The 16,399-nt window shown below is 44.1% G+C and overlaps 2 protein-coding genes across 4 annotated transcripts in view; one reads left to right on the top strand and one right to left on the bottom strand.

Annotated features, from left to right (window-relative positions):
* Positions 1–6,688: 6,688 nt before the first annotated feature.
* Positions 6,689–15,949, bottom strand: LOC139153547 (G-protein coupled receptor 4-like). The gene is made up of 2 exons (XM_070727617.1): positions 15,720–15,949; positions 6,689–10,056 (listed from the first exon to the last, which is right to left on the bottom strand). Exon 2 carries the CDS (start codon positions 9,914–9,916, stop codon positions 8,912–8,914), a length of 1,005 nt encoding a protein of 334 aa, XP_070583718.1. The 5' UTR covers positions 9,917–10,056; positions 15,720–15,949; the 3' UTR covers positions 6,689–8,911.
* Positions 15,859–16,399, top strand: part of RPGRIP1 (RPGR interacting protein 1) — a 63,146-nt gene continuing 62,605 nt past the window's right edge. For all 3 annotated transcript variants that reach the window (XM_070727614.1, XM_070727615.1, XM_070727616.1), the window contains exon 1: positions 15,859–15,899. The gene's annotated coding sequence lies outside the window, so the exon portion shown is untranslated. The remainder of the gene's footprint in view (positions 15,900–16,399) is intronic.

The following is a 16,399-nucleotide window of genomic DNA, read 5'->3' on the forward strand; positions in this document are numbered from 1 at the left end:
AAGAAAAAGGTAAATAGATTGTTATTGATTTCAGAAAAAGCCAGCGCAGCCACATATTTCTACATATTAGTGATTCACCTGTGGAAGTGGTTAGCAGCATTATACGTTTCTGTTCAGCTAATGAGTAGGCTAGCTTGGTCGCTCAACAGTGAGACATCGGTGAAGTAAGCACAGTAGTGCCTGTAGTTTCTGTATTGCATGAGAAAAGTTCATTTTCCTCCCACTGTCCATACTCCTTTTTGTAGAGGGACGATGGACAGCATCCTGTTGTATTGCATTACTGCCTGGTTTTGATAAGAAGGTGGTGCAAAAATGGTGAGGATGGCAGAAAAGATTATTGGCAGCTCACTCCCTTCTATCCAGGACATAGCACATAAGTGATGCTTGAGTAGGGTCCATAGCATTGCCTGGGATGCTACACATCCTCTTACATGACCTGTTACCTTCTGGGAGGACGCTTAGTGGTACCCGATGCAGAACATCTAGATTCAGTCAGTTTTCTTCCATTTATAGAATAGTTTTCTATTCCTATAACTTCTATTCTTTCTTAGATATATTTTACTATGAGTATATCTTCTATAAACTTCATCATGTATTTTACTATGTGTATACCCACTAAAACCCTCATTGTGTATTGGACAAAATCAATCAATAAAATAAATAAATATAGCATCAACCTTATTAACTCTCAAGTTTCTTCTTCCCGCTATATATTCAAAATGGACAGTGATTATAGGTAGTTAGCCCTCAGTATATGACTACAACTGAATCCCAAATTTATATTGTTAACTGAGAAATTTGTTAAGTGAATTTTGCTCCATTCTACGACTTTTCTCCCCACATTTGTTAAGTGAATCGCTGCAGTTCTTCCTTTAGTAACACGGTTGTTAAGTGAATCTGATTTTTGTCATGTTACTTTGCTTGATACAATGTCACAAAAGGAGATCATGTGACTCTGGGACACTGCAACTGACATAAATAAGAGTCAGCTGTCAAACATGACCATGGGGTTGCTGCAACTGTCATAAGTGTGAAAAATGGTCATAAGTCACTTTTCTTAGCGCCGTTGTAACTTTGAACGGTCACTGTTGTAAGTTGAGGACTATCTGTAATACCTACCTACCTACCTACCTACCTACCTATCTATCTATCTTATCCATCCATCCATCCATCCATCTATCATATCCATCAATACATCCATCTATGGTGCAGGTATATATTTAACAGTATGATATTAACAGATTAACAGAGTTGGAAGGGACCTTGTGTTCTGTCTGATTCGATGATCATTCAGCAATTAAATCCCAATTAATACTCAAACACAAGGTTGGGAAGTATAATAGTCTATTGTACAAGGGAACTTGTTGAAAACCACAAATTAAAGCAAAGAATGTCCGTCGACTGCCAAAACTCAAAGCAAGCGGCCAAACTGATAAGGAATGTTCCAAAAAAAGAGTTGTAACTTATAACGTAAAGACTATAGCTTGGCTGAAGCAGAAATACTCACAGACTTCTCAAAACTATTTTTTTTTCAAGACTGCAGTAATATTTGAGAAGGGAAAAACTCTGAACTTGTTCCCTCTTGTGTAGGTATAAACATTGATTTACTGCAAAAGGGAACCTCCCAGTCTCCTCCCTTTTTAAACACTCTGTGATTACACGCTGCGCACAGCAGTATTCAAAGCATCTATGTCTGCGTAACTGCTCTTGTCTCCCATGCATTCTTCTTACCCATGCATCTAAATTAGGATCCAGAATCTCCCCCTCCTCATCAGATCCAGGCAAGGCCCGAGCTGTGTTTTCTATATTCTCTGCGCAGGACCCTCAATCTCTATCCCTTCCTCACCCTCACTATCTGACTCCTCTGATAGCCACACGGGCCTATGATGCCCAGACAGACTTAGTTCTTCCTCTTCAAAGTCTGTGATTAAAGGAGCTGGCTGTGATCCAACCACAACACCTTGCTTAGTTTAGTTTGACTTTTGTGATAAAGAACTTTTTTTTGAATTTTCAAACGTGTGTGTGTGTGTGTGTCTGAAATTTGTATCCTTGAATTTTCGGGAAGCTCCTATCAGAGAGCCCGACAGAACACTATGTAGCTATATTGATGCATATTTATTTATTTATTGATTGATTGATTGATTGATTGATTGGATTTGTATGCCGCCCCTCTCCGAAGACTCGGGGTGGCTAACAGCAATAACAAGACAGCATACAATAATAATCCAATACTAAGAACAATTAAACAATTAAAAACCCATTATTATAAAAACCAAACATACATACAGACATACCATGCATAAAATTGTAAGGGCCTAGCCCCATGCCTGGCGGCAGAGGTGGGTTTTAAGTAGCTTACGAAAGGCAAGGAGGGTAGGGGCAATTCTAATCTCTGGGGGGAGTTGGTTCCAGAGGGCCGGGGCCGCCACAGAGAAGGCTCTTCCCCTTGTTTGGTTGACAGGACCCGGAGAAGACCCACTCTGTGGGACCTAACTGGTCGCTGGGATTCGTGTAGCAGAAGGCGGTCCCAGAGATATTCTGGTCTGATGCCATGAAGGGCTTTATAGGTCATAACCAACACTTTGAATTGTGACCGGAAACTGATGGGCAACCAATGCAGACTGCGGAGTGTTGGTGTAACATGGGCATATTTGGGAAAGCCCATGATTGCTCTCGCAGCTGCATTCTGCACGATCTGAAGTTATGAGAGCAAGGCAACAGGATTTTATTTTTAATGTGGGCTGGTTGCGAGAGCAGTTAAAAAAAAAGAAGACAATACAGTTATCTTTTCCCCCCAAACAAATGAAATGGAGGTTTTCTATAACTTGCAGCGAGCTTGTGGTGAAAGGCTTCTGGTGTTTCTTCATTGCAAGGATGACTTTTAACATTACCTCAAGACGCAAAAGTGTTCACCGTGGTGACGCCAGCAGCAATTTTCCATACCTAGCCACATCAAAGCAACCCAACATCAGGGCTTGAAGCAGACAGAAGATATGAAACTGCTAACTCTGCTTTCAGTCTTCAGAACTAAGTTTTCTTCTGACCTCAGAAGGAAATTCTCAAAGCACCTGGCTTTTGTGTTGCATTTTTGGGAAACTCAAAATGGCACTTTTGGAGTATGGAGGTCCAAATATTTTGCACATCCCTGTTTCAGTTTCACACAGAATCAGCTGTAAATGTCAGCTGTCTAGATTTAACATTCAACCAATGGAACAGATTTTACCTGCAAAAGTTATTACTGTATTATTATTATTATTATTTATTAGATTTGTATGCCACCCCTCTCCGTAGACTCGGGGCGGCTCACAACAGTGATAAAAACAATAAATGGTAACAAATCTAATAATTAAAATCTAAAATAACAGTTTTACATTAAAAAATCTAAAAAGAAAAAAAACCCAATAAATAAAATACATACACCAGTCATATCATGCACAAAATTACATAGGCAAGGGGGGGATGTCTCAGTTCCCCCAAGCCTGACGACAGAGATGGGTTTTAAGGAGTTTATGAAAGGCAAGGAGGGTGGGGGCAGTTCTAATCTCTGGGGGGAGCTGGTTCCAGAGGGTCGAGGCCACCACAGAGAAGTCTCTTCCCCTGGGTCCCGCCAAACGACATTGTTTCGTCGACGGGACCCGGAGAAGGCCAACTCTGTGGGACCTAACCGGTCGCTGGGATTTGTGTGGCAGAAGGCGGTCCCGGAGATATCCTGGTCTGATGCCATGAAGGGCTTTATAGGTCATAACCAACACTTTGAATTGTGACCGGAAACTGACCGGAAACCAATGCAAACTGCGGAGTGTTGGTGTAACATGGACATACCTAGGGAAGCCCATGATTGCTCTTGCAGCTACATTCTGCACGATCTGAAGTTTCCGAACACTTTCCAAAGGTTACAATAGTCGAACCTCGAGGTGATGAGGGCATGAGTGACTGTGAGCAGTGAATCCTGGTCCAGATAGGGCCGCAACTGGTGCACCAGGCGAACCTGGGCAAAAGTCCCCCTCACCACAGCTGAAAGGAGTGACCCACTCTCCCCACATGTCTCACCTGGCCACCAGGCCTCTTCCTTTGTAGGCAAAAGGAGTGACCCACTCTTCCCACACACCTCAAACTGTCCACCGGGCTGCTTCTTTGGCGGACAAAAGGACCACCCCATGCGCCTCGTGCACACTTGCCTACATGTAGTGGTCACTCTGTGGGTTGCATCGCTCGCTCTTTTCAGCCACAAAAGTGGTCCGGTGGCCAGACGAGGACCCTTGGGTGAGTGGACTACTCTTTTCAGCTGCAAAAGAAGTGCCCCAATGGCCAGGCAAGGCACATAAGGAGACAAATTAGGACACCTCTCGAAAAGAAGGCCTAGTCTTTTTCTCAGGGTGGTTGGGGTCAAAAGAAAATAAGTTCCGGCCATATTTTTGAAGAAACGTGGTATTTATCTAGAGTGCTGCTGGAATATTTCCCTTATTTTTTCCCCCCAATACAGTGTTCCCTCGATTTCTGCGGGTTCAAACTTCGCGAATAGCCTATACCAGTGTTTCCTAACCGGTGTGCCGCGGCACACTGGTGTGCCGCGAGACATGGTCAGGTGTGCCGCGAGGCGGAGGCCAGCAAAGGTTGTTTTGAAAGTCGGCCCCCTCGCGCGCATGGCTTCTCCTCGCTAATAGCGGCGGGCAATAGCTGGGGGAGGGGCGGCTTCTGCAAGTGGGAGCTCCAGGGCTGAGGCTTCCACTTGTGGCTGTCCCCGCCCGATCTGTCCTTCTCTCCGGCTTTCTTGGGGCGCGGCTCCTCCCACAGCTGTGGCTGCAGCGGCACTGGCGATCCGTCCGCTAGCCGCTCCGAGCGCTGTGGGAACGCCCACCCCTCTCACAGTCCCGCTCGGTCTTCTCGGCCACCTACATGCTGCGGGAAGCCCGGGAAAACCAAGCAGAGCGCCCAGGCCAGGCAGAAGAATGCCGCCGCCTTGCTATCCCGCTTCTCTCTGGCCATGCGGTTGCAGAAGCAAGCTCTCTCCCCTCACACGCACACTTTCGGCTGGGCAGGGGGCGAAACCGACCCCCCCGGCTGCCGGCGAAGGAGGCTCACTCGAGCCTCAGAAAGTAGGCGGATTCAGGCAAAGAGCCCGGCGCAACGGGCGCAGTGTTGGAAAGCGAGCGGGCGGTGGGGGCGCTTCGCTTCTGCCTTCCTGAGGTGCTTTTTTTGGGCTCCGCGTCCGGCGAGTTTCTGCCTTGCCTTGCCTACTTAACGCGGCGGGAGAGATGCTAATTCCCATCCCAAACAGTCCGTCTTTTCCCTCAGGAGTGGGTGGGCGTTTTGTCCCTGGCACCACGTCAGCAGCATCAGGAGGACAACAGATGACTAATCTCGCCAGAGAACAAGAGAGAGAAAGCATGAGAGAGAAAGAAAATAAGAGAGAGAACGAGAGAGAGCAAAAGAGAGAGAGAGAGGTGCTTCTTGAAGCATATGGTAAAAAGCACCCAAATAATAAGAAACCCCCCCCAGCCCACACCTGTTTTTGAAAAGAATAAAAGAGGAAAAAAACCCAGCCCTCAACTGGTTTTGGAAATGGTTCGAGTGTGTATACACACACACGCATAAAGGGGGGAGAGAGACAGGGATGGAAAAAGAGGAGAAGTGAGAGGGAGAAGGAATGAGGGAAAAAGGGAGGAAGAGAGAGAAATGAGAAACATGAGAGAGAAAAGGGGGAAAGACAGGAGAAGTACCCAGAAATGAGAGAGCGGTATAAATTTGAGGAGGGATGATTGATGATTGACTGTATTTATAAGAGGATGTTACTTGGGATTGTATATATGAGGGAGTTATTTATGTATGTATGTATGTATGTATGTATGTATGTATGTATGTATGTATGTATGTATTTATTTATTTATTTATTATTTATTTATTTATTAGATTTGTGTCATTTTGGTTGGTGGTGTGCCCCAGGATTTTGTAAATGTAAAAAATGTGCCGCGGCTCAAAAAAGGTTGAAAATCACTGGCCTATACCATGGTTTTTCAAAAAATATTAATTAAAAAATACTTCGCTGTTTTTTTCCTATAGCACGGTTTTTCCCACCCGATGACGTCATATGTTATCGCCAAACTAAATTTTTTTGCAAATCAATAACAAAAAAAATAATTATTGTTAATAAATAATTATGTTTATAAATATCAGGATCACTAAGTGTCTTATTCAATGGTGAGTACCAGTAATAATGGTGAGTAAATGGTTGTTAAGGGGATGGGAAATGGTAATTTAAGGGTTTAAAGTGTTAAGGGATGGCTTGTGATACTGTCCATAGCCAAAAATTGTGTATTTACTTCCGCATCTCTACTTCGCGGAAATTCAACTTTCGCGGGCAGTCTCGGAACGTATCCCCCGTGAAAATCGAGGGAACACTGTACATTTAAAATGAAGGAGTAACAAAAGATTGTATAGGCAGTGATAATGCTGTTTTATAAAAGGAAAAGGCTGGCTTCTACTGTTATCAATAAATGAGCATTTCATGTAACAGAACAAACGTAAAGGAAGACATATAGCTTGTGTGTAGAAAAACATATATATAGGAAAGGTAAAATGTTCAGTTATAAAAGCGTTGTGGTTAGGTGATAGATGACAAAACATTTATTTTAACAAAATAGGAAAGGAAATAAATAGTGCAAAGGAGAAAAATACTCATATTCATAACTCTGGTAATAAATCAACATATTTTATTCTATTCAGAATGATTGGCTAAATCTTAAAATTAAAAATCTATTAGTTAGGAATCAGAGGAGCAGTCCATCACAGCTGCCATCCAATGTTACTGTGAATAAATAGGAAAGGAAGTAAATACTGCACAGGAGAAAAATATTCATATTCATAACTCTGGTAATAAATCAACATATTTTATTCTATTCAGAATGATTGGCTAAATCTTAAAATTAAAAAAATCAGAGGAGCAGTCCATCACAGCTGCCATCCAATGTTGCTGTGAATAAATATATTTTCTTTGCTTTGACCTCTGATCATCTGCTGTGTTTGGTTGTTGGATTCCCGAGTTGGAATCCAACCTATTAAATGTGGTAACGGAAATACAGTGATACCTTGTCTTACGAACTTAATTGGTTCCAGGACGAGGTTCGTAAGGTGAAAAGTTCGTAAGACGAAACAATGTTTCCCATAGGAATCAATGTAAAAGCGAATAATGGGTGCTAATCCTTCAGGAAAATCCCAAACTTTAGAAGGGAGGCGAACAGAGGGCAGGGAAGAGCAGCAAAAGGGGGCGGGTGGAAGAAGCAAGGCTAGGCTAAAGGGTGAGTCCAAAGGAAGAAAGGCAAGGGGGGCGCCCCTCCCTTTTCTTTCTTCAACAGACACCTTTTCAGTGCCTCTGCAAGCACTCCAATCTCCTAGCTTTGTTAATGCAAACTCCCTCTCCAAGCCGCCCCTCCCTTTCTTCAACAGACACCCTTTCAGTCCCTCTGCAAGCACTCTGTTCTCCTAGCTTTGTTAATGCAAACTACTCCGTCTCCAAGCCGCCCCTCCCTTTTCTTTCTTTAAAAAAGAAAAAAAAGAAACCCCTTCATCCCAGCAGTAGCGGCTTGTGTTCGTAAGGTAAAAATAGTTCGGAAGAAGAGGCAAAAAAAATCTTAAACACTGGGTTTGTATCTTGAAAAGTTCATTAGAAGAGGCATTCGTAAGACGAGGTACCACTGTATTTGAATGTCTTTTTAAGAAGAGATTAGACAACCATTTGTCTGAAATTGTATAGGGCAGCAATGGCTAATGTTTTTGGAGCCGAGTGCCCAAAGCGCCTGGGCACGCAAACCCCCAAAATGCTATTTGAACATGCCCAGCACATGCTCTCTGTCCCACATGCACATACCACCTGCACCCTACCTTCCCTACCTTCCCTAGTTATTTTTTGGCTTTGACGTTGGTCCAGGAGGTCCAAAACAGGGCGTACAAGGGCATGCAGCTCTCCCACCCCAAGCCTCCTTTTGGCCTCCAGGTTGGAGCAGGCCTTTCAGGCCCAGAACAGGGCATGGGGAGGGCACGCACACGCAAACCCCCCAAAATGCAATGCGTGCCCTACACATGCACTCTGCCCCCCCCCCACACACAAACATACACACGCAGAGACCTGAAGATGAGCTGGCTGGCCTGAGGCGCATGAACATGCACAGTGGAGCTGGGCTGAGTCAACGGCTGGCATGCCAAAGAGACAACTGACGTGCCATAGGTTTGGGCATCACTGGTATAGGATTTCCTGTTTGAGAGGGGTTTGGACTAGAAGACCTCCAAGGGCCCTTCCAGTCTAGTCTAGTCTCATTTAGTCTCATCTAGTCCAGTCCAGTCCCATCCTGTCCAGTCCAGTCCATTCTCTGTTGTCCTATTCTATTCTATTCTACTCTATTCTACTCTACTCTACTCTACTCTACTCTACTCTACTCTGATTCCCTTTCCTATTCTGTTCCGTTCTGTTTCAGTCTCCATTGTCCTGTCCTGTCCTATCCTATCCTATCCTATCCTATTCTATTCTATTCTCCAGATGTGGGTTCCTTCCAGTTTGGACTGGCTCACTAGAACCGCTGGTGATGTCATAATGATGTCATGGAACTGGTTCTGGACCACTATCTTTTTTTGGATTTTTTGGGGGGTGGGTGGGGTATTTTTCCACTTTTTTTATCTCTTCTGCATATGCACAGAAGCCAGGTTTCCGGCCCTGCACATGCATCGCCATTTCCTATTCTGTTCTGTTCTGTTTCATTCTCCATTGTTCTATTCCATTCGTTCCACTCCACTCCCTTTCTTATTCTGTTCCGTTCCATTCCATTTCACAGAGGATCAGAAATCAAAGTAGCCGTCCAAATTTCTCTCCCCCACCCCCTTACAAATTGGCTCAGCGATTAGATTTTTCCCACACATAAGATTAAGGATTCGGAAGTGGTCTGGCGTTTTCATCGTGTCTAAACGTAGACGAGATTCTTGCTTCCGACGAGAGGCCTTTCTGGTTGGCCCTGGAGAAGAGGCATCGCCTGAAATCTGTCTGAATGTCTTTGAGCAGGAGGTTGTAGAAAAGGGGATCCAAGATGTTGTCCAGTAGGGAAAGGCACAGAGTCGCGTGCTCGTAGACGAAGATCTCTCTCAAAGAGCCACAGACCGCCGCCGAAGGCGTTATGACTTCCAGCAGGTACCTATAATACGAAATGACTTGGTAAGGCGTGAAGAGGAGGAAGAAGACAATGATGAGGACAGAGACGAAGACGGAGATTTCCTTTTTGACTTTCTTCTCTAAGGAAACAACCTGCCTGATCTTGAAGAGGACGCTGACGTGGAAAAAAAACATGAGGAAGAGCGGGATCAGGAAAGAGAAGGCCATGACGCTGACCCGAAAGTTTGCATAGCCAAGATTCAGGATGGAGCTGTCCAGGCAGGTGTGGTTCCCTTTCTCAAAAGTACGGACCTGCAATTCGCCGCCGATGGCACAGAGAGTCAAGTCCACCAGCCAAACCAGGAGGCTAATCTTCACGGCGCCCGCCACGGTATGCGCTTGGTGAAACCGAAGCGGGTGCGCCAGGCCGAGATACCTCTCCATGGCGATGAGGCACAGGAAGTTGTTTTTGGCATAGAAATTTGTGCGGAAAGCCACACCGATGAACAGACAGGCTTCCTTTCCCAAGCTCCAGTAGTGGTCGTTGTGACTATAATGCATCCAGAAAGGCAAGGTTAAGATTTGCAAGAGATGAGCCACAACCAGGTTCATTATGTAAACGGAAAGGACCACGGATTTCTTCAATTGGTGGATCAAAGCCCAAAATGCCAAGATATTCAGAGGCAGGCCGAATGCCAGTATCAAGGAATAGATGGGGATCTTAAAGGTCTTGGTGGAGTTCCGAGGCATTGAAAGACATATGTTATTGCTGCTGTTGTCCATGGCACCAACAGAGAGGTTGGGTTGGAGGCTGTTGAACTTCAGGCTTATCTGCAGAAAGCTTGGAGTGGTTTTGCCCTTCAACGCTTTCTTTCACTTGTCTCGGGGAAGACAGGTTTGCCCACTCTTCTAATCCAAAGCACCTTTTAATTGTCGCAAAGAAACCAGGAAAAAAAGAAAGAAAATACATTCAGATTTTCCTTATGTGGCAGATAAAGTTACTCAAAGGCAGGAGCCTTAGGGCAGTGTTAAAATAAACAAGAGATTGTGTGACACATCCCTTTCTATCTATCTATCTATCTATCTATCTATCTATCTATCTATCTATCTATCTATCTATCTATCTTTCTTTCTTTCTATCTATCTATCTATCTATCTATCTTTCTATCTATCTATCTATCTATCTTTCTATCTATCTATCTATCTATCTATCTATCTATCTATCTATCTACCCATCTATCTATCTATCTATCTATCTATCTATCTAATCTATCTATCTATCTATCTATCATTATCCGTCTAACTATTTATTTATTTATTTATTTATTTATTCAGGTATGTATTGGTAGTATACAAAGAAATAACACTGTTTATATACATGATATTGGCACTAATAAGAGAGAAACCTAGGACAGGGATAGTAGGCACACTGGTGCACTTATGCATGCCCCTTACTGACCTCTTAGGAATCGGGTGAGGTCAATAGTGGGTAGTCTAAGGGTAAAGTTTTGGGAGTTTGGTGATAAAACAATAAAGTCCGGTAGTGAGTTCCATGCATTAACAACTCGGTTGCTGAAGTCATATTTTTGGAGCATTTACTTTGAGTTTGTATCTGTTATATGCTCATGTTGTGGCTGAAACTGAAGTAGTCATTGACAGGAAGGACGTTGTAGCAGGTGATTTTATGGGCTATGCTTAGATTGTGTTTAAGGCGACAAAGCTTCAAGCTTTCTAAGCCTAGGATTTCAAGTCTTGTTGCATATGGTATTCTGTTGCAAGTAGAGGAGTTCAGGACTCATTTTGCAAAGTATCTCTGGATGCTTTATAATGTATTTATATCTGAAATGAGGTGTACGTTCCATAATCTGCCTGTCTGTCTGTCTGTCTGTCTGTCTGTCTGTCTGTCTGTCCGTACGTCCGTACGTATGTATGTCTTAGATCCACACATCCACCCATTGATCCATCCAGGTAGAATTCTAATATATTATGCAAATTTATGTGACCTCCTTTTTTGTCACTATGTACCTGCTTATACCTTATATCTATTGTCTATCTATCTATCTATCTATCTATCTATCTATCTATCTATCTATCATTATCTGTTGTCTATCTGTCTGTCTATTTCTATCGATCCACCTAACCACTTGCCTGTCAATGTGCAATTCTGATATATTATGCAAATTTATATGGCACAGTTGCCCAGAACAAGCCTTGCTAGATCTATGCATCGTGTATTTATTTTTTATTTCAAAATTTTCTTCCCTTCTCTAGGGATTAAATATGTTGTTTTATGACTTTCTTTTTTCACACTGTGTACCTGCATTCTTTTTTAAAAAAAATACAGACCTGGGACCCAATCAACATGCTTCTTTTTCTTGCTATCTTATTGAAAACTACAAAAAAAACCGTGTAAGACCAGAATAAAGGGTATTTCAACTGGGAATTGAAAGCCAAGCAGTAAGGTGCTTATATTATTATTTATATTCTTGTTCTTGTTATAATAGGCACATTTCAGCTGTTCTGCCTCTCTGCCAGTGTTCCAAGTATAATAGCTTTACATTTCAGTTCCAAAATATACAGCTTCAAAATAATGGAGCCTTCTAGATATTCCCCAGCCATTTATTTAATCTGGGTGTTTTTCTGTGTATCCCTGAAAATACGATCTACCTTGAAAATAAGCCCTAGCTCTATTTTCACGCCTGCACCTAAAATAAGCCCCACCCCAAAAATAAGGCCTAGAAGCCCCGCCCACCATCTGATTGTCACGTGGGTGAGGCCACAGGCATAAAAATCAAGCTAGGATGGGGTTGGAGCAAAGAAAGTAGACACAGCAGAGAAACCTGGCTTGTTTCTCTCTCCATCAAACTCTGCCAGAAATGGGTCTTCATGAGGTTCGTTGTGCTGATGCAGCCATTCATGACAGGACACCGCGAGACGCCTTGTACCAGTGCTGCTGGTCACGCACACAACGGTGCTGCCGGTCACACGCACAACAGCACAACAAATCTCATCCTGCTTGTTTCTCTCCCCTCCCCAAACTTGCCAGGAATGGGTCTTCATGAGCACTGAGGGGCCGCCCACCACCAGCACTAGCGGTATGCTGTTGCAGCAGGCTCGCGCGGGTGTCTGGCACAAGCACATGCCCCTGGTGCGAGATCTGGTTACTGCGTATGTGTGCAGAAGCAAAATCTCGCATAACCAACACTTTGAATTGTGACCGGAAACTGATCAGCAGCCAAAGCAGACTGCGGAGTGTTGGTGTAACATGGACATATCTTGGGTAGCCCATGATTGTTCTCACAGCTGCATTCTGCATGATCTGAAGTTTCTGAACACTTTTCAAAGGTAGCCCCATGTAGAGAGCGTTACAGTAGTCAAACCTCGAGGTGATGAGGGCATGAGTGACTGTGAACAGTGAGTCCCGGTCCAGATAGGGCCGCAACTTGTGCACCAGGCGAACCTGGGCAAACATCCCCCTCGCCACTGCTGAAAGATGTTTATCTAATGTGAGCTGTGGATCGAGGAGGATGCCCAAGTTGCGGACCCTCTCTGAGGGGGTCAATAATCCCCCCCAGGGTTATGGATGGACAGATGGAATTGTCCTTGGGAGGCAGAACCCACAGCCACTCCGTCTTATCCGGCTTGAGTTTGAGTCTGTTGACACCCATCCAGACCCCAACAGCTTCCAGGCACCGGCACATCACTTCCACTGCTTCGTTGACTGGACATGGAGTGGAGATGTATAACTGGGTATCATCAGCGTACTGATGATACATCACCCCAAGCTCCTGGATGATCTCACCCAGCGGTTTCATGTAGATATTGAACAGTGCGTCGTTAGATGAAGTGTTTGCTTAGGATAATCTCTTGTCCCAAATTCCTAATAAAAAAGCTTTTGGAGAAAAATCTATTTCTATTTCCATTTTTATTAACTAAGCGGTGATCCCTATCATACCAGTTGCGTCCCATTACTGTTCATGAGGTTTGGGATGTAGCTGCTTGTGGCAGGGCATCGCAAGCTCGTACAATGACACCACTAGCTTTGTGGGACTCCTGCACTGACACAACAAGCCTCATTTCTGGTGGAGTTTGAGAGAGAGAAACAAGCCAGGATCTCGGCTGCGGCTGCTTTCCTTTGTGTGCAGCCAAATATTCACAAAAGGCAGGAAGGCGAAATACCAAGCTCCACTCACACCAACACCCCACATATTAACCGTACTTTCTCAGCCTACTGCTTTTCAAATGAGCCGGGGTGGCGCAGCAGGTAGAGTGCTGTACTGCAGGCCACTGAAGCTGACTATAGATCTGAAGGTCAGCGGTTCAAATCTCATCACCGGCTCAAGGTTGACTCAGCCTTCCATCCTTCCAAGGTGAGTAAAATGAGGACCCGGATTGTGGGGGCAATAGCCTAGCTTTGTTAAAAAAGTGCTATTGCTAACATGTTGTAAGCCGCCCTGAGTCTAAGGAGAAGGGCGGCATAAAAATCAAATAAATAAATAAATAAATCCTCTTCTCTTGCTGAGGCTTTAGGACTATGTCGGCCTTCTCCAGATCCTGTCAACTAGACAATGTTGCTTGGTGGGACCTAGGACAAGAGCCTTCTCTGTGGGGGCCCCGGGCCTCTGGAATCAGTTCCCCCCCAGAGATTCATACTGCCCCCACCCTCCTCGCCTTCCGCAAGAATCTGAAAACCTATTTATCTCACCAGGGGTCACCAGACCCTAGTCTCTGGTCAACGAATGTGTGGTATTTTTTGTGGTTTGAATCTGAATGAAAGATTTTTAATGTTTTTGTCTTTTTAGAATGGTTTTGGATTAGTTATTTATATTACCGGTAATTGGATTTTGGATGTGCTATTGTATATTGTTTTTTTAAATATGTTGTGAGCAGCCCCAAGTCCAAGGAGAAGGGCAGCATACAAGTCCAAGAAAGGAAGGAAGGAAGGAAGGAAGGGAAGAAAGGAAGGGAAGGAAGGAAGGAAGGAAGGAAGGAAGGGAAGGAAGGAAGGAAGGGAAGGAAGGAAGGGAAGGAAGGGAAGGAAGGAAAGGAAGGAAGGGAAGGAAGGAAGGAAAGGAAGGGAAGGAAGGAAGGAAGGAAGGAAGGAAATAAAATAAACTCTGATGGCAAACCCATGGCACACGTGACAGAGGAGGCATGCAGAGCCCACTCTCTGTGGGCACATGCGCTATCTGCAGCTGCTTGCCCTGGCTAGTTGGTCTTTGCACACGCCAGAGTGCCAGAAACCCAAAGACCAGTTGGCTAGTGCACATGTGCACACCAGACACCTGGTCTTTGGGTTTCTGGCACTCTGGCAGTTTGGGCACACAGTGCCGACAAGTTTTGCCATCACTGCTTTAGAAATACCTCGCAAGCAAATCCATCCACCATTTCACCATAAACAACCTGGTCCCAATTAAGGAAAAGCTAATGCAGCAAGAGCTTATGGCTTCAACAATGTATGTTCGCTGGCCCCAGTGAGCCCCAGTAAGGTCTGTTGCGGCAGCAGAGACTGGAGCCAAAACACTGTTTTCAGCTTCTCTGGTATGCTGAGCAGTATAATCAGTCCTGAAGGTTAGGAGGGGTTTAAAAAATCCTCCAAATATGGCCCAGCACTGATTTCAGAGGTCAAAAGAAAATAAGATCGGGTCTGATTTTTCAGTAAATCATGATTGGCAGGTAGGGAGGTAAGTAGGGAGGGAGGGAGAGAGAGAGATAGCCCATATATGACAGAAGAGAGAGGATGGAGAGAGATAGGGAAAAAGGATAGATAGAGATCAAAATAGAGATAAAGATGAACAATTTAACAACAATTTAACAACAGAGTTGGAAGGGACCTTGGAGGTCTTCTAGTCCAACCCCCTGCTTAGGCAGGGCAACCCTACACTACTTCAGACAGGTGGTTATCCAACATCTTCTTTAAAACTTCCAGTGTTGGAGCATTCATAAATGAGATGGGAGAAATAAATAGATATAGAGATATAAATATAGAGAGACATACAGAGAGAAAGACACAGAGAGAGAGAGAGAGAGAGAGATTGATATAGGGGGAGATAGATATAAATCAGATATCAGAGAAAGCAGGGTGGGAGATAAGTATACATTGAGATAAAGATACATGAGAGAATGGGGAATAACTAGATATAGAGTTATAAAGGTATAGACAGAGATACAGACAGACACACACACACACGCAGAGGAGATTGGACAGTGCAAGCCTAACAAAGGCAGGGTTTCTTTCTAATGTTTTTCCTAAGGCTACAAAAGAAAAAAATACCATCTGTTGCAACAACCATTTGTCTGAAGTGGTGCAAGATTTCCTGCCTAAGCACGGGGTTGGACTAGAAGACCTCCAAGGTCCCCCCCCCCAACTCTGTTATTTTATTCCATTCCATTCTACTAATATTTCCTAGCCTTTTCGCTACAGAACACTTAGTAGCTTTCCCTGCGGGCTTTGAAACGGAGTTGAGTTTTATTCAACAGAGAAAAAGATATGGGCTGCAGCGTCAATTTAAATTGTTTTCTTCCCCCCCCCCACGTTAGATTAAAAAAAACAACCCCTATCAGTAAATAAAAATGAAGCACTCACCGAACTTGCTGTCTCCCAAAAATAACTTCTGACTTGCTCACTCAGGTTGTCTACACTTCTACTGAATAATGAGTCACATCCTCCTGCGGTTCTTCAGCTGAAGTGATTTGGGATGTGAACTTGCAGATAGCGTGCAGAGACGTTCCTGGCTGTGTAATTCAACAACTGCGTTTTATGGAAGTAATCAAGGCTCTTAGTTTTCATGAAAGGACACATCTGCTTTCTGATCCTCGGCAGGGAGTTATTCGGGCTGTTTTACCTAAGCATTGAAAATGGGTTTTGCATGGCGATGGGTCCATTTCCACCTATCAATCAAGCTGGAGTGAAGTTTAAACAGATGCCTCTTTGCATTTTATTTATTTATTTATTTATTACTTAGATTTGTATGCCGCCCCTCTCCGAAGACTCGGGGCGGCTCACAACACGTGGAAACAAATCATAAATAATCTGACAATTTAAAATATTAAAGATTTAAAAAAAGACCCCATATACTAACAGACATACACACAAGCATACCATATATAAATTAAACATGCCCAGGGGAAGATGTTTCAGTTCCCCCATGCCTGACGGCAAAGGTGGGTTTTAAGGAGTTTACGGAAGGCAGGAAGAGTAGGGGCAGTTCTAATCTCTGGGGGGAGTTGGTTCCAGAGGGCCGGTGCTGCCACAGAGAAGGCTCT

Source organism: Erythrolamprus reginae, chromosome Z, assembly GCF_031021105.1.
Source record: "Erythrolamprus reginae isolate rEryReg1 chromosome Z, rEryReg1.hap1, whole genome shotgun sequence".
NCBI classification, from domain to species: Eukaryota; Metazoa; Chordata; class Lepidosauria; order Squamata; family Dipsadidae; genus Erythrolamprus; species Erythrolamprus reginae.

Bases quoted from the DNA above. Each gene is read 5' to 3' on its own strand.
- LOC139153547 (XM_070727617.1), bottom strand. From the start codon at position 9,916: ATGGACAACAGCAGCAATAACATATGTCTTTCAATGCCTCGGAACTCC.